At 54.4% G+C, this 21858-nt stretch overlaps 1 protein-coding gene across 9 annotated transcripts; it reads left to right on the forward strand.

Annotated features, from left to right (window-relative positions):
* Positions 1-760: 760 nt before the first annotated feature.
* Positions 761-21159, forward strand: ZNF335 (zinc finger protein 335). Of its 9 annotated transcripts, none has more exons than XM_072735736.1 (29): positions 1046-1150; positions 1821-2071; positions 3767-3813; positions 3948-4007; positions 4795-4872; positions 5090-5389; positions 5473-5607; positions 6376-6522; positions 8025-8277; positions 8366-8543; positions 9546-9658; positions 10429-10447; positions 10579-10695; positions 10776-10852; positions 10940-11100; positions 11832-12064; positions 12959-13052; positions 13146-13240; positions 16795-17054; positions 18013-18124; positions 18210-18584; positions 19318-19460; positions 19543-19697; positions 19815-19918; positions 20007-20084; positions 20258-20341; positions 20425-20490; positions 20574-20655; positions 20742-21159. In XM_072735736.1, exons 6-29 carry the CDS (start codon positions 5098-5100, stop codon positions 20867-20869), a joined length of 3501 nt encoding a protein of 1166 aa, XP_072591837.1. In that variant the 5' UTR covers positions 1046-1150; positions 1821-2071; positions 3767-3813; positions 3948-4007; positions 4795-4872; positions 5090-5097; the 3' UTR covers positions 20870-21159. The 9 variants fall into 9 exon arrangements, 6 of the variants coding, with proteins under 6 accessions (XP_025870529.1, XP_072591834.1, XP_072591837.1 ...); XM_072735735.1 differs by having other exon boundaries at positions 1072-1150; positions 5476-5607; XM_026014744.2 differs by having other exon boundaries at positions 761-1150; positions 3767-4007.
* Positions 21160-21858: the final 699 nt, after the last annotated feature.

Here is a 21858-nt window from a genome sequence, read left to right on the forward strand (position 1 = left end):
TCATGCTGTATTTCCCCTACCAAAACCTGCTCCTAGTAAAGGACCAGGGAAACCCTCTCATACTCAAGCACACACAAATTATAAGAAGCACCCTTTGCCTTTTTAAATAGGGTTGTTGTTGTTTTTTTAAACAGGAGTGTTTTGAGAGTCTTCCTCCTCTCGCCTCATTTCTATTTTTCAATTGAACTCATGCAACACCGATTTAGGGACAAACCAAGGGGCCAGACTCCCTCACAAAATGCTAGACAGGCTTCAACAGAAAATAGTGCCAAAGGTGGCATTTGCAGCATCAGGAGGGGTATACCTGAAGGGCTGCAGACCTCAAAATGCATCTACACTTGTTTACACTGAGCAGAGGAGGGTTGTGGGGGAGGTCTCTATCTCCAGCTCTACTAGTGGAACAAAGAAGTATGAATAAAGTTCACTAAGGGCCGGGCACTGACTCCTCTCCATGGCCCCGAATCCAGCCATCCGGACTTGCCTCCCCAGTGCCCAGAGGTGACTTTGGACCAGCCACTTCCCATCTATGGGCCTCAGTTTCCCCAACGGTACAAGGATTATAAGCTCCCCTCCTCCCAGGATACATCAGACCTAATCGGGAAGGATTCGATCAGGCTCGATAAGAGCGTTAAGTCACCCGTCCTTCCTGAGCCAGGTGAAATGACTAATAATGTTTATTCCTCTCCGGCCCAGGCAGAGCGCCCCGGGCGCCGCACACTCCCGGGAGCAGTTCCGGGAGGGGGCGTGACCAGGCCACGGAGGGCCACGCCCCCTCCTGGCCACGCCCCCGGGCCGTGGGGCAGCCTTCGCCGCGCCCAACCCTGCGGCCCGGGGAAGGGACCCAGCCTTGACGTCACAAACCACTCCCAGTGTAGCCCTCCGCCAAGAGAGAAAGTAGTTCCCGACCCACAGCGGATTCTGCCGCCCGTGCTTGGCGACGTATAAAATTCTAGACTCTCCCCGGACTGGACCATGGTTCTGAGGCCTCAGGAGGACCTTCTGACACGCCGGAAAGTTGTCTTTCTCCGGGTCGGCGTAGGAAGTAGTCCCGGCCTACGGTGGGCCGACGGGTCCCTCCGCAGAGGGGGGAAGAGGATGGCGACCTCGTCGATGCCGGAGTCGGAGAGGCGCGCGGCGACGAAGGCGTCGGGTGAGCATCGGGTACAGTCAGATCGCCCCACTGCACGCGGCCGCGAAGTGGGGCCAGGCTGCGGAGAGAGCCGGCGGCGAGCTCCCGGGCCGGCGGGGCTGTCCGAACAGGGCCCCGGGGTCCCAGGCCCTTTAGTCGCTCTCGCACTTGCCTGAGCGGAAACCCGGCGCCGCCGCAAGATGGCGTCGGGCCTGGAGCGCAGGCAGCGCCGGGGACAGCCCCGAGTCGCCAGGCCCCGGGACCGTCGCTGTCAGCCCCCTCCGCATGGGAGCCAGGGGAGGGGGGAGCGAGCCACTGACCCGGGGGGCCTGCGGGCTGTACCACCGACCCTGCGCCCGGGGGGACTCGGGGGCCGAAAGGCTGAGCCGCCGAGCCCGGCCCGAGCGCGCTCTTAGAGCGAACCACGCTGCGGGAATTACGGAGGGGAGACGAGGAGGGTCAAGATTACCGGCCATTGACCACCCTCCCGGGGATGGGGAAGGCTCTAGATCGGGAGGCCAGCCTTCTCGGTCCAGTTTTCCCCGAGGCTCCTGTCTCCGCACACGAGAAAGCCCCTCCTCGGCGGAGACTCAGTCTTTGCACCTGCGGAATGGGCACACGGGCGCAGCTGGATGGGCCGGGGAGGAGGCCCACCTGTTCCAGGTCCAGCCCGCGTCGCCTCTTCCCGCAGAGTGAAGGAGCCAGCCCCTGCGCCTCCCTGTCGGGCGGCCCCCCGAGCCCATGGAGGAGAACGAGGTGGAGAGCAGTAGCGACGCGGCCCCGGGGCCTGGCCGGCCCGAGGAGCCCTCTGAGAGCGGCCTGGGCGTGGGCACCTCTGAAGCGGTGTCGGCAGACAGCAGCGACGCCGCGGCCGCTCCGGGGCCGGCGGAGGCCGACGACTCCGGCGTGGGGCAAAGCTCTGACCGAGGCTGCGGCTCTCTGGTATGGACCGTGCTGGCCGGCGTGGGTGGAGGCGGGGACCGCAGGCGCTTGCCTGGCAGCCGAGGGAAGCAGCCGGAGAGGCTGGCTTGCAACTGATAGTTGTTTTTGGTTTACGGCCCGTCAGGCACCCTGCCAAGCCCCTAACGTGGATTTTTCTCATTTAAGTCTGAGACCTAGTAAGGCACATACATACATGTCACTCTTGCACATCTTATAGGGAAGGAAACCGAGGCACAGGGAGCCGGCAGAGCCACGATTCAGATCTGAGCCGTGGTCTTCCCCCACTCCTCTACCCACTGTCCTCACTCTTTGAGAATGCAGGTACCCTGGTTCAAGGCTTGGCTCTGCCTCCGATTCACCGGGAGACCTCTTTGAGCCTCATTCTTTCTCTGTAAAATGGAGCAGGAATACTTGCCTCAGAAGGGAGTACTCTTGGACACGTTCTGTGAAGCTGCCATCTCCTGGCTCTGTAATCTTGGACAAGCTACCTCATTTCTAGCTCTCAGTTTTCTCACCTGTAAGGACGGAATGATAAATATATCTGCCTCAGTAGGGGTTTTGTGAGGATTAATACACGCAAAGCATTAATAAAACAGTGCTCAGCACGCATAGTACGTACTCAGTAAGCATTAGCCATTACCATTGTTATTACTTGCAAGATAATGACTTCCAAGACCTCATGTTCTAGAGCTGCCCAAAGATGGACCCCATTTTGGGTTTCGTTAAGTGAACAGAGATGGACCTGGGATCCCTGGGTGGCTCAGCGGTTTGGCACCTGCCTATGGCCCAGGGCGTGATCCTGGAGTCCCGGGATCGAGTCCCATGTTGGGCTCCCTGTATGGAGCCTGCTTCTCCCTCTGCCTGTGTCTCTGCCCCCCTCTCTCTCTCTCTCTCTCTGTGACTCTCATGAATAAATAAATAAAATCTTTAAAAAGAAATGAACAGAGTTGGGCCTACATGTGCCCAGCTTGTGGTGAACCCTGGGGGTATGCTACAGGGGTCAAGATAGATGTGGGCTTGGCCCTTATTGAAAGTACAGCCTGACCTAGGAGACCTTACACTACAGAGTGAATCATAATTAGAGGACACAGGTGACTCTAGCACTTGGGACAGAAAGGCCTGGTTTGGCCCTCCTCCTAGAAGAGGTACTAGTGAAATGGTGGTGAGAAGGCTGAGTAGGAATTAGCCATGCTGCAAGGTTGGGAACCATTTCAGGCAGAGGGAAGAGCTAATTCAAAAGCCCAGTGAAGGTGTGCTTGGGTAGCTCAGTAGTTGAGCATCTGCCTTTGGCTCAGGTCGTGATCCTGGAGTTCTGGGATCGAGTCCCACATCAGGCTCCCTGCAAGGAGCCAGCTTCTTCCTCTGTCTGTGTCTCTGCCTCTCTCTCTGGGTTTTTCATGAATAAATAAATAAAAACCTTTAAAAAACAAAAGCCCAGTGAAAATAGTTCTGTCAGGCTGTTGTGTGGGTATGGGGATTACGGGGCCTCTTACCTGACCAGAGCTGGGGACCCTGGAACTTGTTCTTTGGTGGCTCTGTGACTAGAGGGCATCTGCTGGTCATCAGTGATGCTGACGTGTGGATGGCACCATTCACCATGTCTGAGGGCCCGGGAGCTCTGTCTAGTGGGTAACAACTTGCCTTGCACCATCCCTGACTCCTAAAATTCCTCTCTCCCTGTTTCCTATCATCCAGGAGGAAGTATCTGAGAGCAGCTCGAGCACAGACCCCCTGCCCCACGGGTACCTGCCTGATTCATCTTCTGTGTCCCGTGGGCCAGTGGCAGGGGTGACAGGTGGTCCCCCAGCCCTGGTGCACTCCAGCGCACTCCCAGACCCCAACATGCTGGTGTCTGACTGCACGGCTTCTTCCTCAGACCTGGGCTCAGCCATTGACAAGATCATCGAGTCCACCATTGGGCCAGACCTAATCCCGAGTGAGTTAGGGCAGAGGGCAGCAAGAGTCAGCCCGCGGGTTTTTCTGTGAGGTCCAGCAGAACCAGCTGTGCAAACTTAGGCAAATAACTGTAGCATTCCAAATGTGTAACATGGGAATAGTAGCCCCTGTCTTGTAGTGGAGAATGAGGTGAGGATTTAATGAAATGGTGCGGTATAATACCTGGCATGTGATAAATGCTGAATAAACACAGAAACAATAGTACCTTATTTTGTACTGGGGTCTGTCCTGAGCACTTTATATATAGTATTTCACGAGTTCCCTGGTGACCCCAAAAAAGTAGGTGCTATTATCCTCACAGTCTAGATGAGAACCCACTGTGACCAGCAAGTGTTGGGCCATGAGCTCAGATACTCTGACTCCAGAGTCTGTACTCATAATTACCACCTGCATCCTGTGTTATCAATGGTGTGTGTAAAGGCCATAGACTTTGAAAAACCCTGGGGTGGTGTGGGAAGTCAACCCGGAGAAAGTGATGCAGGGGCTAGGCCTATGACCTTGGGGAGGTTTGAAGATGGGGAGGGGGACTCTCCAGGTTTTAGTGGTCAGAGGTAGGGTGGCAGGGGTAGCCATGCCACCTACGTGACTAGGCTGGGTGCTGGGCCAGCGTGTCACACCAGACTTCCCGACAGTCCTGCTCTGGGTGACGGTGCACAAGCAGGGACAGGATGCAAGTGAGGCTCGGTGGGTAGTACAGCTGGTTCATAGTTGGCTGTGAATGTGGACAGTAACAGTTGTCATCGTCAGCTCCCCACATTTCTGCCCAGGCTGTATCACCGTAACCAGCGCTGAGGATGGTGGGGCCGAGACTGCACGGTACCTGATCCTGCAGGGCCCAGATGATGGTAAGACCCAGGGAGCCCTGCAGTGGGTGAGGGGGCTCTGTATAAACTTACTGTGTGATCTTGGCAGGTTGTCCACTGCTCTGGGCCCGTTTCCCCAGTCATTCTGGTGGGGATTTGGGTTCCCGGATCCCTGGACCTCCCTGGGAGGGGCATCTGTTGATCATGGCCCGCCTTCCCCTCGCCTTCCCTTCTCTCTGATTCCCTCACCCACCACCAGGTGCCCCCATGGCTTCGCCAATGTCCAGTTCCACCTTGGCTCACAGCCTGGCAGCCATCGAGGCCCTGGCTGATGGCCCCACATCCACATGCCTAGAGCCCCCTGAGGAAGCACGGGGTAGGCCCAGCTCCCCAGCGCAGCCGCCCCCAGGCTCTGGCACCGAGGAGCCAGACCTGCAGAGCCTGGAGGCCATGATGGAGGTGGTGGTGGTACAGCAATTCAAGTGCAAGATGTGCCAGTACCGGAGCAGCACCAAGGCCACGTTGTTGCGCCATATGCGGGAGCGTCACTTCCGACCAGGTGCACTGGCTGACTGGCTGACGCTGCGTGGGTGGGGGTGGGTGCCGAGAGCCACACATGGCAAGCTTTTCTGATCTTCACAGCAGCAGCAGCTGCGGCTGGAAAGAAGGGACGTCTGCGGAAATGGGGCACCTCAGCCAAGACCCAGGAGGAAGAGGGGCCAGAGGAGGAAGATGATGATGACATCATCGACGCCGGCGCCATTGATGACCTAGAGGGTAGGCCACCTTGGCTCCCAGGCGTACTACCGCCATGGCCATCTTCAAATACTGAGTTCCCTCTGACCCATGTGGAGGGCTGGGAAAGAGGACCTGGCACAGATTCAGGCATGTGGGTGCCTCCAGTATAAGACAGGAGTTGGGGCTCTGAGGTCAGGACCTCTGTACAGCTGTGCAGGCTGTGCACTAAAAAAGAGCACCACATCTAAGAGGGCCACATTCACACTTGTCTGACAGAAATAGAGTACAAGCCACACATGCACTTTTTTCTTGTAACTATACGTAAAAAGGTTGAAAGATTAAGCTTAATCATAATTATCAGGTTATTTTACTTTCTTTTTTTATACTAGTTTTTTGAAATCCAGTGTCTCAGTGTAAATCAGACACAGTGCTTGATAGTGACACATGGCTAGTGGCTCTTGCACTGAATAGCATGGTTGTCAGAGTTGTAGGTTTGAATGTTTATTCCAACTATTTTCTAACAGTGGCTATAAAGTGTCTTAAGGAAGGGGCATCTTTTTCTAGTTAACACAGTGGTGCTGAGTTAGTGGTCAGAGTCAGGAAGGGTGCAGAGAAAGGATTGCAGGGGCTTGGAGAGAGGCATTCATAGTCAGCCAGGGGGAGACCAGGAGGGCTTTCTGGAGGAGGCATTACTGGTTGGTGAGCTTGGAGGGGAAGTAGGCAGGGATGGGAAGAGGGCGTCTTCCCAGGGAAACCGAGTTAGGGGTCAGGGTTGATGCCCACCACCTTCTCATGTGGTCCCCACAGAGGACAGTGACTACAATCCAGCCGAGGATGAGCCCCGGGGCCGGCAGCTACGGCCCCAGCGCCCTACTCCCAGTACTCCAAGACCGAGAAGGAGACCTGGCCGGCCTCGCAAACTGCCTCGCCTAGAGACCTCGGACCTCCCAGATGGTGAGAGTTGGTCATAGGTGGGGTTGTGTGAGTGGGGCTGAATGGTGGCCTCATTCCCTAGTTCTTCCTATAGAGCGTTGGAGACTGAATGTGCCATACAGAGCAGCATATAACAAACCAGGGGGGCCTGCAGGCCTCCTCATACAGCCTTCTCAGAACAAGCTTGAGAAACCCTGAGTTAAGAAGTGATACATCAGCTTTGTGACAAGGCTTCTCAATGGCAAGGTGTCACAGCACAGAAGTTTGAATCTTTATAACTGAACTAAGAAGATAAGTTTTAAGTATGACTGCCGAAATGACATCAAGTCTGAGGCCTGAAACTGTCCAGGGAGCACTGGCTTGGAGTATTACAGGCAGGGGAGGAGAAAGCCCCGTGGGCATGAAGGCTCTGCCACCTACTAGCTGTGTGAATCAGAGCATGGTACTTTGCCTCTTGAATCCCCTCTTCCATTACTATGAATGGAGATGATTGCACCTGTCTTTCACGATTTCTTTAAGGTGTAAATACATACAAAATCACATATTAGCTGTTTTCGTATATGCAGTTTGGGGGAGATTATTAAATTTTTATTTAAGATTTTGAGAGAGAGAGCATGGGAGAGAGCATGAGCCAGGGGAAGGGGCAGAGGGAGAAGCAGACTCCCCGCCAAGCAGAGAGCCTGATGCAGGCTTGTTCCCAGGACCCTGAGATCATGACCTGAGCTGAAGGCAGGTACTTAAGTGACTGAGCCACCCAGGCGTCTTAAAATAACTTATTGTTAAGATCTTTATGGGAAAATACACATAATCCTTAGGAAATTTTGATAAGGGCAATACACCTGTATAGCCAGTACCCCCCCCCCCATCAAGAAGCAGATATCATTGGCATTGTGTAGATCACTTTTAATTTAAAAAAAATTTTTTTTAAACATTACACTGGAATACTGTAGATTTTTTTTTCTGTTGATGTTTTTGAATAGATAACACATTTAGATTGTTCAGACTTTTAAACGTTTTGAGTGTGTACAGTGATGTGATGTCTCCTCCCTTCCTCTCATCTGCCCTCCAGACTCCCAGCCTCCCTAGGGAAAAGCAGTGTTAAAGTCCCTGCTGTTACTCCCAGGCCCTAGAATGTTCCATGAGATCACTAGCACAGCAGGTATCATCTCTACTTGACAGATGAGAAAATGAGACTCAGGGCGGCGGCTTTGCCCAAGGATGCACAGAAGTCCGGTGTCTGAGCTGAGCTAGCATGTGGGTCTCTTGACAGGGAAGTCCCCAGCTCTTGCTGCTGCTGCAGACTGTCATGTGTAAGTTGTCCTGTGCCAGCAGCAGGCCAACTGTAGGAGGGTTTGTGTCCACACTGCCCTCTAACTGCAGGCCACTGCATCTGTCCCATGACCTGAAGTGCCCATCGGGAGCCTGTGACAGTGTTTGAGGAAATATTTTGGCTGGCCTGTGGCACACTTGTCCACATCTGTCTTGGTGTGTCTGTGGCTAATTCGTGCCCATGTCTGTGGCAGGTGTGGAAGGGGAACCTCTGGTGAGTTCCCAGAGTGGACAGAGCCCTCCAGAGCCCCCGGACCCCGAAGCACCCAGCTCCTCAGGTCCAGGATGCCTGGCTGCCCTGGGCAAGGCTGATAGGGCCCCTGTGGACCCTGGTGTGAGCCAGTCGGATGCAGAGAACGCAGCACCCTCCTGCCCAGATGAGCCCGACGCTCTGCCCCGCCGCCGCGGCCGGCCCTCCAGGCGCTTCCTGGGCAAGAAATACCGCAAGTATGTGGCACAGGGAGCCTGGATAAGGGGAGGGGAAATGGTTGGCGGCGCAGCCCAGCCAGACCTCTCCCCAACGCCCTCCTGGCAGGTATTATTACAAGTCTCCAAAACCCCTCCTGAGACCTTTCCTGTGCCGCATCTGCGGTTCCCGCTTCCTGTCCCACGAGGACCTGCGCTTCCATGTCAACTCCCACGAGGCCGGGGACCCCCAGCTCTTCAGGTGCCTGCAGTGTAGCTACCGCTCCCGCCGCTGGTCTTCACTCAAGGTAGGCAACGGGTGGGGTGGGGGGCGGGGCGCAGCACTAGGATAGAGAGGTGATGGCTGGCAGGCAGTGCCAAAGGGAATGGAGTTCACGGGCCATTGGCTGGCACCTTCCTGCCCCTTTGTCGGGCACCTTACATGGCATGCTGCTGGTGTGCTGAAGAAGTTCAGGCAGCGCCTTGGGCACTTGTGCAGGCTGCACACTGCACAGTGGTGCCATGTCATCAGAGGTGCTCTGCACATTGCAGACAGCATAGGTTTGCTTCACACACAGACACACTGCACTTCACAGCAGATGGCAGTACAACTGGTTTTATCTAATTCAGTATGTTAGAAAGTTTTCCAGTAGATGGCAGTAATGTGTCTCAAGAAAGGCATTCCTTTTTATATCAATTACCCAAAAGTGCCGGTGAGCTTGCTGCCACCCTAGGCCATTTTTTATTCAGTACCCGGGCCTTGTAGGCCTGCTTGAATTTCATGCTCACACAACCCAAAGTGATTGTAGGTATCAGTAGCCCCATTTTACTGACCCAGGAAACTGGCTTGGCCTGGCCAAAGTAAGGTAGAGAGTTGGCCATCATGGGATAGGGGCTACCTGAAGCACAGGCCAGAGCCCCTAAGCTTTCTGCACACGGTACATTCTCCCTCATACAGGGCCCCATGACCTAGAAGTTGTTCTCTAGAACCCTGCCCCAGGAGAGTGTGGGCTCTAGAGCCGTGCTACTTGGATTTGACTCCAAGCTCTGCCATTCACAAGGTCACTTGGGGCCAAGGTTACTTCCTTCTGAACCTGTTTCTGCCTCCATCAGATGGTGAGCCAGCACAGGGCCTGGTGCAGAGTAGATACCCATGCTGAGGAGAGGGCCCAGCCCTAATAGGCTCTGGCCCCTACAGCACTCCTTTGTTCTGGGAACTTGCTCCCACAGCAGCTCTAAGACTATGGGTGCAGGTTGGGGGAGCAAGGGAGGCCAACCCCAGCCCACGACCCCATTTACCTCTGTCCTAGGAGCACATGTTCAATCACGTGGGCAGTAAGCCCTACAAGTGTGACGAATGCAGCTATACCAGTGTCTACCGGAAGGATGTGGTCCGGCACGCAGCTGTGCACAGTCGAGACCGGTCAGTGCATGCAGGGGTGTATACGGGTCAGAGTGGGAAGTAGAGGTCCAGCACAACCGCGTTTCCCCCTTGCTGAGCACCTGCCCTGGGCTACCCCCTTGGCAGCACATTACAGACATCAGAAAGATAGGCCATTCATCCCAGCTCGCTTGGCTTAGAGCAGTAACAGGGCTTCTGGGGGCTATTGTTCAGTCTCTTCCCAGCTGTGCGCTTTGTGAGGTGGGTATGGTCATTGTTGAAAGGATGGAAGGGAATCGTGTAGCTAGAGCTCAGTAAATCAGCTCAGCTTTAGGAAAGAGCTCAGTCTGCTTGGGGTGCTGTGTGAGCAGAGGTGGAATCCATGAGGACACTGACTTTCAAACTGTGCTTTCAGGAAAGCCTGATCTCCAAGATGCTTATGGGTTTTATTTTAAAAAGTTGGGCAGGAAAAATAAAAAATAAAAAAATAAAAAGTTGGGCAGGGGGAAGTAAGATTGGGGACACCAAATAGAACACCTGGTTCACTAACTCTTTTCTGCAGGACTTTTTAGGGCCTTTACAGTGCACATTTTATTTTGTGATGAAGGAGGAAAGCACCATTCCAGAATTTATTTACAGCATGCCTCCTAGCATTTCCTAGTGAATTCTACTTAGAGAAACCCTGTTGTGAAGAGAAGGGCTTGGTCAGACAATAGGGATACTCAGGGCTGAGACTGGGTCTGGTCTATGTGAGAAGGTCTGAGGTGGGCTTGGGGAAGCAGTGGTCTGACTCCTATGCCTTTCTCCCCCAGGAAGAAGAGACCAGATCCGGTGAGTCTGGGCCCTAGCCTGGAGAAAGAAGCCTGCTTGAGGGCTGCTTGTCAGGGTGGAGGCAGGAGGTGAGGTCTCACCCTCTCTTCTCCCCTTCTTTCTTCATCTGGTCCCTTCTTGTCCCATCCTAGACCCCCAAGCTGAGCTCCTTCCCTTGCCCTGTGTGTGGCCGTGTCTACCCGATGCAGAAGAGACTCACACAGCACATGAAGACACACAGCACGGAGAAGCCCCACATGTGTGACAAGGTGGGTGGGGCCAAGGGCTGGGGGCAGGATGGAGGGTCTCCCTGGGAAGTCCCCCATCTAACTCACTCTGTTCCTCACAGTGTGGAAAGTCCTTTAAGAAGCGCTACACCTTTAAGATGCACCTGCTCACACACATCCAGGCTGTTGCCAACCGCAGGTATATTCCCAAGGAGGCCCCTGGGACTGGAGCACCCCAGCCCAGCCCAGCCCACTGCTGAACTTCCCTCCCTCTCACCACCCCAAGGTTCAAGTGCGAGTTCTGTGAGTTTGTGTGTGAGGACAAGAAAGCACTACTGAACCACCAGCTGTCTCATGTCAGTGACAAGCCATTCAAATGCAGCTTCTGCCCCTACCGCACCTTCCGGGAGGACTTCCTGCTCTCCCATGTGGCTGTCAAGCACACAGGTCAGGCTGGCCCTCAGCTCACTGTGCCCCGAGTCACAGGCTCTGCTTTGTCCTCTTCCTCCTGCTCCGCAGCCACAGCCCCCGGAGAGAGCAGCCTAAGCTTCTTGGTTGTAAGGGAATCTCCTCTAAGTGTGCCACACTCTCTCTTCAGCTCAGCCAGCTCTTCTCTGCATGATCGTGGGCCAACTTGCCCTGTCTGAGTCTTCCCTGGCTGTGAAAGGGGGAGTCAGAAGTACCTACCATGTGATGGTTGTAAAAGTGAGCTCTGTTCCCTGAGCCCTGTCTGCTGGGTGCTGGGCAGGAAACGTTTACAGAGGCCCTGCCCTTGCGCATGAAGTAGGAGAAGCAGCATCACATGCTTGGCCCACAGAAAGTGGACAAAACAGTTGATTCTTTCTCATGCTTGCTGCCCAGCCTTCTGATGGGCACACTGGGGGAGATTGGACACACTAGAGGGCTGGGTTCCTGTCTACGTGGGAGAGGTGATTCATAAGAGGAGTGTGTAGTCATGTGCTGTGAAAATGAGATACTGCTAGGAAGGCTGTGAGTGCAGCCAGGGGGCCTAGTTCACACCTGGCCTGGCCCGCCAGAACAAACTGCACCATGTGCTTGCCTGAGCTTGGGGACGAAGTGCTGGGAGGGAAACAGTTGGAGAGGTCCTTGGGCTCATGGAAGGCTTCATGGTAAAGGGGGGTGGGAAAGCCCAAGCATCCCTTCGCCTGTGCCTGCAGGGGCCAAGCCCTTTGCCTGTGAGTACTGCCACTTCAGCACACGACACAAGAAGAATCTGCGCCTGCATGTACGATGCCGACATGCCAGCAGCTTTGAGGAATGGGGGCGGCGCCACCCTGAGGAGCCCCCTTCCCGCCGTCGCCCCTTCTTCTCCCTGCAGCAGATTGAGGAGCTGAAGCAGCAGCATAGTGCAGCCCCTGGACCACCCCCCAGCTCCCCAGGACCTCCTGAGGTAAGCTCAGCACACAGGCTGCATTCAGAAGGGGCTTGGGGCCCTGGGCCAGGATGACCGTGTCCTATCACCTCTCCCATCCCCAGCATCCTCATTTGCACACTGGGGACAACAGAATGGTCCTTGCCTCTCCAACTGCAGTAAAGAGCAGGTGCGGTCACAGATATGTCATCCCTAAGCTCAGAGTGGGAGTGGCTTTCCAGTGCTAGGAATAGAGAATGGGATCTCTGTAGCTTAACTGTGGTAATAGTTTATTATTCTCTCACAAACGAGTCCAGAGGTCGGCAGCCCAGGGCTAGTGTGGCAGCTCCACGGTCAGTCATCAGGGACCAAGCTCTCTCAATATTTTTCCCAGCCATCCTAGGCATACGACTTCCATCTTTGTGGTTGCCTCATGGTCCAGTATAGCTGCAGGCGCTCCAGTCTTCTAGCCACATCCCAGGCAAGAAGCAGGAGGAAGGGATGGGAGAAGGGCAGAAAGGAAGCGTGCCATCTCTCCATCTGTCTTCCCTGCGAACTTAACCAGAAGCTCCTGCTTAGCCACAAGGCCCCACTTTTCCTAGCTGCAAGGCAGGCCGAGAAGTGTAGTCTCATAGCCGAGTACATTGTCTCCCCCTCCCGTGCCCCAAAAGATGGACCGCTTCTATGTGCTGGTGAACACAGGCTCCAGAGTCAGTCTTGTGCTACTTACTAGCTGTGGAACCGTAGCCAGTGTTCCGCTTTTCTGAGCCTCGGTCAGTTCATCTGTAGCACTGAGCTGAGAGATATCTTGAGACGTGGTTGTGTGAAGATGAAACAAGCCAGAGGATATGAAGCGCCTGAGGAGGTGCTTGGTCACCCGTGCTGGAATCCCAGCTGCCCCCTCTCAGGCTTGGCCACATCCCCACCCCGCAGATTCCCCCAGAGGCAGCACCTTTCCAGGCACCCGAGACCCCCCCACTGCTCTGTCCTGACACCCTTGGTGGGGCCACCATCATCTACCAGCAAGGTGAGCTCTAAGGGAAGGCGGGAGCCTGGGGAGCCTGGCAGAAGGGGGGCGGGGCGGTGGCCTGTTCTGAGGCATAGGTCTCACTCAACCCAGGCGCTGAGGAGTCGACAGCAATGGCCACGCAGACGGCCTTGGATCTGCTGCTGAACATGAGTGCACAGCGGGAGCTGGGGGGCACAGCCCTGCAGGTGAGCCGCCGCCGCCCCCCCAACCCCCCTACGCAGCCACCTTCCGCATCTGCTCTGCCCTGACACCCCACCTGGAGGAGAGGAGCCAGTCATGCTCGGGGCACTCCCGCTGAGCCAAGAAACAGTCCACCAAAACCCAGGAGGGAGCAGACGCGGGCCTGGAGGATCCCCGGTGCAGGGAGGGCCACTGGCGACCTCTGCCCGGCCAAGCGGTTAGCGCCACCCCCTGCTCCGGCTCAGGCGTCGCAGCTCTGCAGCCTCCTGTGCTGTGGGTCGGAGCCCACTTCCCATGTAGCCCAGCACCCTCATCCTGGGATGCCTCCCACTGCCAGGAGGCCCCCAGGGTGCTGCTCCTGCTCCTGCCTGGAGCCCTGGCTGATCCCTAGCCACCAACACCCCCACCCCACCCCCGTCCCCCATCACGACCTCTCCCTCCTTGCCGCCTGGGGTCGCTCTTGCCCCTCCTCACCTCCCACGCTCCTCAGAGGTGGGGAGAGCTTTGGGAGCCCCTCCTGTTTCTGAGCCTCTTGAAAACATATTGAATCTGTGTTTGAGATGATAAATTCCAAGAACTTGGAGCAATAATGTGCTCCTGGGGGCTGGAGGACAGACAAAAGTCTGTTGACGAGAGAGCCTTCTGTTGGACCAGGACAGCTTCCTAGGATTCCCTGAGCGCTTTTGAGGGAGCGTGGAACTGGTACATTTTTAGACCGTTAAATCAGGCTTTTATATAGTTTTTGCCTTTGATATCATCCCTAGAAAGGCCTCCTTCTCCCCCCCCTCCCCCCAAGATTATATAAACATTCATTTGTATTTTCTATTTAGGGTTTCATTTTTTACACTTAAATCTTTACTCCACCGGGAATTTATTTCTGATGTATGCACAAAGGTAGGGGACTAACTTTACTTCTTTTCCCCCAAATGTTATCCAGTGCAGTATATCAGATAATCTTCCCCAGTGGTTAGAAATGTCCACTTTATCATGTTCTAGATTCCCACATATACAGGACAACTTCTGTTCTGTTATTCTGTCATCATGCCAGTATTTCATGCATTTTTTTCTGATTACAAAAACATATTGTTAAAAAAAACAAAAAACAAAAACCCACCAAAATGAACATTAGGAAATGTTCTGTACAGAAAGTAAAAGTTCTTAACATCCGTCCCCTCCCCGTTAACAGGCATTTTTCCAGTTTTCTCTACATATACAGTAACACAGAGACATTTTGCTCCTTAAAAAATAGGATCATGGAGGTGCCTGGGTGGTGCAATCGGTTAAGCATCCGACTCTCAGTTTTGGCTCAGGTCATGATTTCAGGGTCATGAGATCGAGCCTCACATCGGGCTCCATGCTGTATGCAGAGTCTGCTTGAGATTCTCTCTCCTCCTGCCTCTGCCCCTCTCTCAAATAAATAAATCTTAAAAATATATATTTAGAAAAAAATAAAAATAAATAAATATATATATATTTAGGGTCACATGATTCATGCTTATCCACAGCCCACTTTTCTTCACTCTGCAGTATGTGAGGCATGGCCTGGTAGGTGCATACAGATCTCTCTTACTAAGACATTTCCACTTTACATCTCCATGTTATTCCATCGTATAGATGTTGTAAGTTCATTCAGTCCTTTGTTGGTTATTTCCAGTTTTTCATTAATCAGGGCAGTACTTCAGTACACATATATTTCTGGTGCTCGTAAACATTTTTTAGTTAAAAAGCCTCCTAGAAGTAGAATTGGTGGGTCTGAAGGTATGAAGCCTCTTACAGAGATACGTTGGTTTTTGTGACCACCATTACAGCGTGTTTACTGTGTCTTTGCCAACACTGGATGTCCCTAATTTTAGTAAATCTCTTCCACATAGAAGTGTGTGATATGTATATATATATATGTGTGTATATATATATATACATATATATATGTGTGTGTGTATATATATATATATACACATACATATGTAAATTTTTTTAAAGACTTTATTTATTTATTCATGAGAGAGAGACACACACACACACACACACACACACACACACACACACACAGAGGCAGAGACACAGGCAGAGGGAGAAGCAGGCTCCATGCAGGGAGCCTGACATGGGACTCAATCCCGCGTCTTCAGGATCACGCCCTCGGCTGAAGGTGGCGCTAAACTGCTGAGCCACCCAGGCTGCCCTAGAAGTATATTTCATGACCTTTCTTTTTTAAGTTTTTAATTAAGTAATCTCTACACCCAAGCAATATAAGGTTCAAACTCAACCCCGAGATCAAAAGTGGCCTGCTCCTCTGACTGAGCCAGCCAGTACCCCTCATGGTCTTAATTAATAATTTTGTGACCATAAATTAGATTGAACTACTTTCTGTATGTTTACAGACCACTTACTTCTTCTCTGACTTACCTTTTTGTGTCACGTATCCGTTTTCCTATTGTCAGTCTTAAAGAAAAAAAAAAAGGATTTTATTTGAGAGAGCGCACACGTGAAGGGGGGGCGGTGCAGAAAGAGAAACCTTAGGCAGAGTCCTCACTGAGCATGGAGCCCCATGCAGGCCCGATCCTACTACCCCAAGATCATGACCCGAGCCGAAACCAAGAGTTGGACATTCAACTAGCTGTGCCACCCAGGTTCCCTTATTAGTGTTATCATCACTTTGCAGCGACTCTTTGTATATTAAGGAGACTCCCCTTTTCTCTCTCATATGAATCGTTAACTACTACATTTTTCTCATTTCAGTTTATGGTTTGTTTTGCTGTAGGTTCTAGCATCTTTTTCTGTCATGATTAGAAAAAAATCTTCCCACCCTGGATCATAAAAACACTTATCTGCATTTTCTCTTCATATATTTAGCTTTTTTTTTTTAATAGATTTTATTTATGTATTCATGAAAGACACAGAGAGAGAGGCAGAGACACAGGCAGAGGGAGAAGCAGGCTCCATGCAGGGAGCCTGACGCAGGACTTGATCTTAGGACTCCAGAGTCACGCCCTGCGCCAAAGGCATATGCTCAACTGCTGAGCTACCCAGGCGTTCCTATTTAGCGTTTTTTATTATTACATTTGAGTCTTTAGTCTATTTGAATCGGACCTGGAGTAAGATGTGAGATCATGCTTTTTTTTTTTTTTTTAATGGTTTGCCACTTGTCTCTCTATCCTAGGATTTCTCAATCTTGGCCTTTTGTGCTGCATGGTTCTTTGTTGCAGGAGCCATCTTCTTCATTGTGGGGTGGTTAGCCACATCCCTGACAAATAACCCCTACGTGCCAGTACCACCTCCCTTGGAATTGTGATAACCAAAGACTGTCTTCAGACATTGCCCAACACCCCTGGAGGGCAGCATTGCTCTACCCTGGTCTTGTTTATTTCCAGTTGCTGGGTGGGGCTTGGAGAGCCTGATTGTGTTTTAGAAAGAACACACAGTTGGGGTTGTACAAATGACTGGTGGCAGCACTTGGTTGTCTGAGTGTGGGTAACCTTTAGGCCCTGAGATAGAGAAGGCCCCTGAACACCAGCCTCTTCACCACAGACCCTGCTCATAATGCCCACGGATTCTGTTATAGGTGGCTGTGGTGAAGTCAGAGGACATGGAAGCAGAGTTAGCATGCCCTGGTGGGCAGCCTTCCCCAGCAGGTGCCACTCCACAAGTGGTAACCCTCCACGTGGCAGAGCCGGGGGGCAGTGTGGCAGCAGAGAGCCAGCTAGGCGCCCCTGACCTGCAGCAGATCACCCTGGCACCGGGTCCGTTTGGTGGGACTGGCTACAGCGTCATCACAGCACCCCCTATGGAGGAGGGGACGTCAGCTCCTGGCACACCTTACAGGTGAGACCTGCTGCCTCTAAGGCCTCCTTCAGCTATTGATAGGCATGCCGGGAGCCTCAAATAAGAGCTGTGCCCACTGGAGTCTAGTTGGCGGGAAGCAAAAGTCCTAATACGTGTAACATAATTAGCCATGAGAGTCATAGCTTTCTCAGGAGGTTGGAAGCTACTATTTTTGGGCTACTTAGATTTTCCAGGCACTGGACGTTCGTGAACTCACCTAAACCATTCTTGTGAGATCCATGTTTCTCTCATTTTACAAGTGAGGAAATAGGCCAGGGACGTTGAGTAACTGGCCTGAGGTCAGACCAGGAGTAAGTGAAGAGTTGAACCTTTGGTTCTAAAGTCACATGCTCTTTGTTGTGGGTGATCCCTAAGGTGGTGTCCAGTTCTGCCCCAGCAGGCAAGCTCAGGCTCCTCTCTGGCACTGGAGGCCTGGCAACTGCACTCTGCTTCCCCTACACTGAGCAGGTTCGGGCCAGAACTGTGTGTATGCTCACTGAAGTCCTGGGCAGTCGGAGAAAGCCCTCCGTCCAGGCACCGACGTGTCACTGTGTGTGGCTGGGATGGGAATCCGGGTCCCTGGGCTGGCTGCGGGCTCGGGTGGCCTGGTCACAGTGTCTGCCATCTGCTCTGGTCTCCGGGTACTTGCCAGCCCTGCCTCCCCCACTGGCCCCTCCTGTTGCTGCACCTGGCCAGACCCCTGGGGCTCTCTGCCCACCCTACCCTCCAAGGGTGCCAGGATTACTACGGTTGAGCAAGATGATACATTGGACTGTGGTCACCGTTTCTGGAAGATACTGTCGAGGTGCAGCAGGAAAGGGGCAGAATGAAAGTTCATGCCAGGGAGGCCACCCATGGTGGCAGTCACCCCTCCGTTGATGACTTCTTGGGAGTAGGGGGCTTCTGTGGCCTTCCATCCCATCCTGGCACTCATTCCTCCCCTCTTTCGTGCCCACAGTGAGGAGCCCCCAGGGGAGGCAGCCCAGGCTGTGGTTGTGAGTGACACCCTGAAGGAAGCTGGCACCCACTATATCATGGCAGCTGATGGGACCCAGCTGCACCACATCGAGGTGAGGCTTGGGATACCAGTCCTCCCCTGTTTCTCATCTTTCCCCCATCCTCGTCAGTGTCTCATGCTTCCCCATCTCCCTACAGCTGACTGCAGATGGCTCTATCTCCTTCCCAAATCCGGATTCCCTGGCCTCTGGAGCCAAGTGGCCCCTGCTACAGTGTGGGGGTCTGCCCAGAGACGGCCCTGAACCCCCATCTCCAGCCAGGACCCACCGGGTGGGAGACTCCCAGGGCTCTGCTTCCCCACCCCCTGTGGCCAACAAAGCCCTGGGTCTGGGAGTTCCACCATCGCCGCCATCTGCAGCCACGGCATCATCAAAGAAGTTTTCCTGCAAGATTTGTGCTGAGGCCTTCCCTGGCCGTGCAGAGATGGAGAGTCATAAACGGGCCCACGCCGGACCTAGTGCCTTCAAGTGTCCTGACTGTCCCTTCAGTGCCCGCCAGTGGCCTGAGGTCCGGGTAGGTGCTATGCCCCTGTGCCTCTCCTGGCACTCATTCGGCCACTTGTGTCATAAACCTTAACACCCCAAGCCAAGCCCTCTGCCCCCTTCTAGGGTCAGAGATGACTCCGAGAGGGTTCAGCATTCAGTCTGGCGGGAAACCAAACCAGCGTGACTCATGCCCAACAGTGTCCCCGGCATGAACAGAATGCAGATGACAGAGCACAGAGAACAGGACTCAGGGTGTGGGTGCTGGCCGACCTGGGTCTCCAGGGGCCGCAGCACAGGCATGGTAGCATGAGGCGTGCTCAGAGAAACGCAGGTTGTCTAGAATAGGGAGAGCGCACAGAGCAAGGAAGTTGGTGGGGAGGGCAGGTTCTGGTGGGGGCCTTCCCCCAGGAATTACCATTTCCAGATGTAGCCTTGCTCTGAGTCCTCACAGCAGCTCAGTGAGGGAGCAGGGCCCAGAACCCCAGAATATCCCGGCTGGAAGAGCCCTTCAGAGGTTCCCTCATCTGAGCCTGTATCTTAAGCTTAGTGGGGGTACACTGAGTCAGAACAGGGGCAGGAACTGTGACCTCACGATGGGACCTGTGACGTTTCCTTCTCAGCACACAGAAGCACCAGGTCTCAGTCTGCTTCATACTTTATACGCAACTCCTCCCCACCTGAGGACAGACTCCCCAGCAGCACTGTGGGTGAGGGGCTATGTTGTCATCCAGCCAGCACCCCTGACTCTGCCCCTTCCCCAGGCCCACATGGCACAGCACTCGAGCCTGCGGCCTCACCAGTGCAGCCAGTGTAGCTTTGCCTCCAAGAATAAGAAGGACCTGCGGCGGCACATGCTGACCCATACCAACGAGAAGCCTTTTGCATGCCACCTCTGTGGACAGCGGTGAGGCTGGGGACAGGTGGGCAGGGTGGGGGCTGCTGCAGGTGTGATGGGGCTGCCCCTGAGCCTTTCCCTGGCCCCTCAGTTTCAACCGGAATGGCCACCTCAAGTTCCACATCCAGCGGCTACACAGCCCTGATGGGAGAAAGCCAGGGACACCTACTGCCCGGACCCCAGCCCGGACCCCCACCCAGACCATCATCCTGAACAGTGACGATGAGACGCTGGCCACACTGCACAGTGAGCTGCCCCCAGGACACCAGGGTGGAGGCCAGGACACCAGGGTGGGGACCAGGGGCCAGGGCAATTCCAGGTTCACCTAAGCCCCTATGTGAGTACCCTCCCTTATCTGCCTAGCTGCACTCCAGTCCAGCCACGGGGTCCTGGGCTCAGAGCGGCTACAGCAGGCACTGGGCCAGGAGCATATCATTGTGGCCCAGGAACAGACAGTGGCCAATCAGGTGAGAGCCTGGGCTGGGAGGTCACAGGATGGGGCAGGGAGGGGTGATGCGCACAGAGCCGAGGCTAGAGCCGGCCTGGTCCTGGCAGGAAGAAGCCACCTACATCCAGGAGATCACCACAGCGGATGGCCAAACAGTGCAGCATCTGGTGACCTCTGACAACCAGGTGAGCACCTCAGCCAGCAGCACACACCCTCCACCGGCCTCCAGGCCCCTCTTTGAGGAACCACCCCTCCCCGGGTCTGTACCTGCAGCTGCCATCATGAATGGTGGGTGTCCCTGGTCCCCTGCTCTGTCTTCCTCACTCTAAGCTCCTGCCTATTCTCTACCCTTTTCCAGGTACAGTACATCATCTCCCAGGATGGGGTCCAGCATCTGCTCCCCCAGGAATATGTTGTGGTTCCAGAGGGCCATCACATCCAGGTAGGCCAGGCCTGGGTAGGGGCAGGAAGTGAGGGGAGGAGTGTACAACCTCCTCGATCACCGAATGGCCTTCCTCCCTCTAGGTACAAGAAGGCCAGATCACACACATCCAGTATGAACAAGGGGCCCCTTTCCTTCAGGAATCCCAGGTAGGGCCTTTAGGGGGTCAGGGGGTGCTGGGCTACAGGCCAAGCTCCTCCAAGGCCAGATCTCATTGGCTTCTCCACTCTAGATCCAGTATGTGCCTGTGTCCCCAGGCCAGCAGCTGGTCACACAGGCCCAACTGGAGGCTGCGGCACACTCAGCCGTCACAGGTATGGGGCGGGAACCTGACAACCATGGGGACTCAGGCCTAGCTTCTGGGGCCTTGAGCTCACCATCCTTTCCCCTCCCCTGACAGCGGTGGCTGATGCTGCCATGGCCCAAGCCCAGGGCTTATTTGGCACAGAAGAGGCGGTGCCTGAACACATCCAACAGCTGCAACACCAGGGCATCGAGTATGATGTCATCACCCTGACGGATGACTGAGCCCCAAGGGCCCAACGCAGACCGTGGATATCAGGGCCAACCGTGCTGGGGGTGGGGGGCCCACTGGGACTCCCCTCCCTGTTCCGCCTAGGGTCTCCAGACACTGAGCAGCCAGTATCCTGCCCCTCTAAGAGAGCCAGACCTGCGTTGCTGGGTTTAGGGGACAACCTTGGGCCCCAGCCAGGACATGCTGGGTGCCCTAGCCTGCAGGCAGGCTTTGGGGAGAGAAATTTATTTTTGTTTGGATGGACCCACTGGCCCCTCAGTCTCAATAAAGGGACCAGAGTCCAGTCCTGACCATCTTACTTTTGTCCGCAAGGACTTGGGAAATGGCAGGAAAGAAGAGCCTGTTACAGCTCACAAGAGCTGCCTAGCTCCACAGTGCGGCCTGCCCTACCTCTGTAAGTGTGGTGGCCCAACAGCAGGGCAGGCCCTTGGGGCAGAGGCCTGATACTAGGAGAGATGGCTGAGCTGGTAAGAACCCCTATGAGCACTTTCAGACCTCCTTCCCCTCTCCCCCGGCCCCAGAAAAACACCTGCTCCTCTGTGTCTTCAGAGGGCAGCACAGCCAGGTGCCTATCTGCACGGAGACCATACCCTAAAGCCCATGGTGGCTGAGCTGCTCTTCCTACTGATCCGGGACTGTGAATCAGCTGGCTGCCCACTCACTGTGGCAGCTCCAGGTCTAGCAGGAGTCTAGCGCTCTGCCTGGGCACAGCCCCCAGTCGTCTGCTCCCTGGAGGTATGAGTGCAGGCCTGGCTGTGAGAACAGCTTGCACATAGATGAGGTGGGCCTTTGGACTCCACACATTCACTGGACGTAGGCAGAGGCCACCAGAGACTCAGTTGTGGGGTCAGCAGGGTGGGAAGTTAGACACCAGAGCCCTAGGTTGGGAGTGTGAAGGCCGGGGCGGAGGGGGGAGGGGTGTCATAAGAAGATGGGCCTGGGTGGAGTGTGTGTGGTCCCAAGACTAGCTCCAGGTTCTCCG

The sequence above is a fragment of the Vulpes vulpes genome, chromosome 14 (assembly GCF_048418805.1).
Source record: "Vulpes vulpes isolate BD-2025 chromosome 14, VulVul3, whole genome shotgun sequence".
Lineage (NCBI taxonomy): Eukaryota > Metazoa > Chordata > Mammalia > Carnivora > Canidae > Vulpes > Vulpes vulpes.